At 47.4% G+C, this 1,438-nt stretch overlaps 1 protein-coding gene across 1 annotated transcript; it reads right to left on the bottom strand.

The window, feature by feature from the left end:
• Positions 1-236: 236 nt before the first annotated feature.
• H257_13962 (hypothetical protein) lies at positions 237-1,252 on the bottom strand (the record flags this gene model as incomplete). The annotated part of the gene is made up of 5 exons (XM_009841670.1): positions 237-263; positions 434-724; positions 892-1,035; positions 1,095-1,176; positions 1,230-1,252. 5 exons carry the CDS (start codon positions 1,250-1,252, stop codon positions 237-239), a joined length of 567 nt encoding a protein of 188 aa, XP_009839972.1.
• Positions 1,253-1,438: the final 186 nt, after the last annotated feature.

Genomic DNA, 1,438 nt, shown 5'->3' with positions numbered 1-1,438 from the left:
GGTGGTTGTGTGGTGCGAATATATATATATATATGAAATGTATTGAGTAGTTTAACGTACCGCCGAGGTTGCCCGACGACAGCGATATCGTGTTCGGAACGGAACGAGACGGTTTCGAACGCCGCAGCCAAGTCGTTTAATACATGGTCGGCCAGTGTTTCAAACAGCGGAATCTAGACACTTGTTAGCACCCCAAAGTCATACTACTACTTGGCAATCGTAATAAAATAAAAATGTTATTGTCGATTTTCGTCAAAGTTTTCCTTTTTCGTACAAACCGCGCTGAGACATCTGAATATCCACTTCGCTCTTTCCGGTAGAAAATCAAAATAGATTGTAGCCGCCGCCAATCAGCAACAAGTATTGTCAAAGGATGGACCAACGGGAGAGATTGAACGGGGTCCGGAAATTCATAACACAAAATCTCCCATACCTGCTTCAAGTACTCGACACTAGCCACGCCGAATGGCGGCGTTGTGTCGGGCACAGTGTACCGATGGCTGACGTTGCCGAGCAACTTGGTGTGCAATGCATGCAACGGCGCGGTCGTGTCCACGGCATCGTTGAACGTGGTAGATTGAGGCCACAAGGGGTGCGGGACCCCAGGCACACGAACGGCCACGTGGACGCTGTTGTTTGGACATGAATCGACCAATGAGATGGGAGCACGACCTACAAGGCTGCCCAGCACCAGCCGCATTTCGGGCGCCACCAAGTGCCTTGTCTACGAAAGGTAACTTTAGAAATGGTTCATTCATACAATTCATCAAATATGCATACTATTCACAACACAATACTAGTACTAGTATACACTGGAATGTTGAAGGTACTACTAGTAAGTACTAGTACTCCGCAACCTAAATTTAGTAGTAGGGAATCAAAACAACGGACCTGGAGCGAGTCTGGTTGCAGCGGCACCGGCGACGACACAGAGCGACTGAGTGATGTTGTTCCATGGGGTAAAGTTTCTCCATGAGGTACATGGAGCAATTTCTGGGGAAATTGCTGCGTCCATGTTAATCGGTGCACATGCGGCTGCACCAACGTATGCTTAGATATGCCATGGCGAGCTAAAATGGTTAGAAAGGCCGCACGGTCCAACCGTCGTCCGGTGGTGTTGATAGAATGACGTGGCACGCGGACGTGGCTCGTTCGATCGACGCCGCCGATGAGGGCCTACCATACAAAGGACAAGTGAAAAAATTGATTTACCCATAGCTTCTTCGTACAAGTCGATGTGATTATTCTCCATGCGATGATTCGAACTTGGAGAGTTATTTCAATGCTCCAAAGCACCAAATTGACAGACAATCGATTGACGAATTAGTCAAAACCCAGAACACAAATTCACTGGCCAATCAAATCCTCGTTTCAACCCTTCCACATTGACCATGTATATTATTAGTGTGGTGTGACACTGCACTGTATAGGTTTTGAC

Source organism: Aphanomyces astaci (genome assembly GCF_000520075.1).
Source record: "Aphanomyces astaci strain APO3 unplaced genomic scaffold supercont1.52, whole genome shotgun sequence".
NCBI classification, from domain to species: Eukaryota; Oomycota; class Saprolegniomycetes; order Saprolegniales; family Verrucalvaceae; genus Aphanomyces; species Aphanomyces astaci.
The sequence above is the reverse complement of the archived record's forward strand: the minus strand, read 5'-3'. Positions and strand labels throughout refer to the sequence as shown.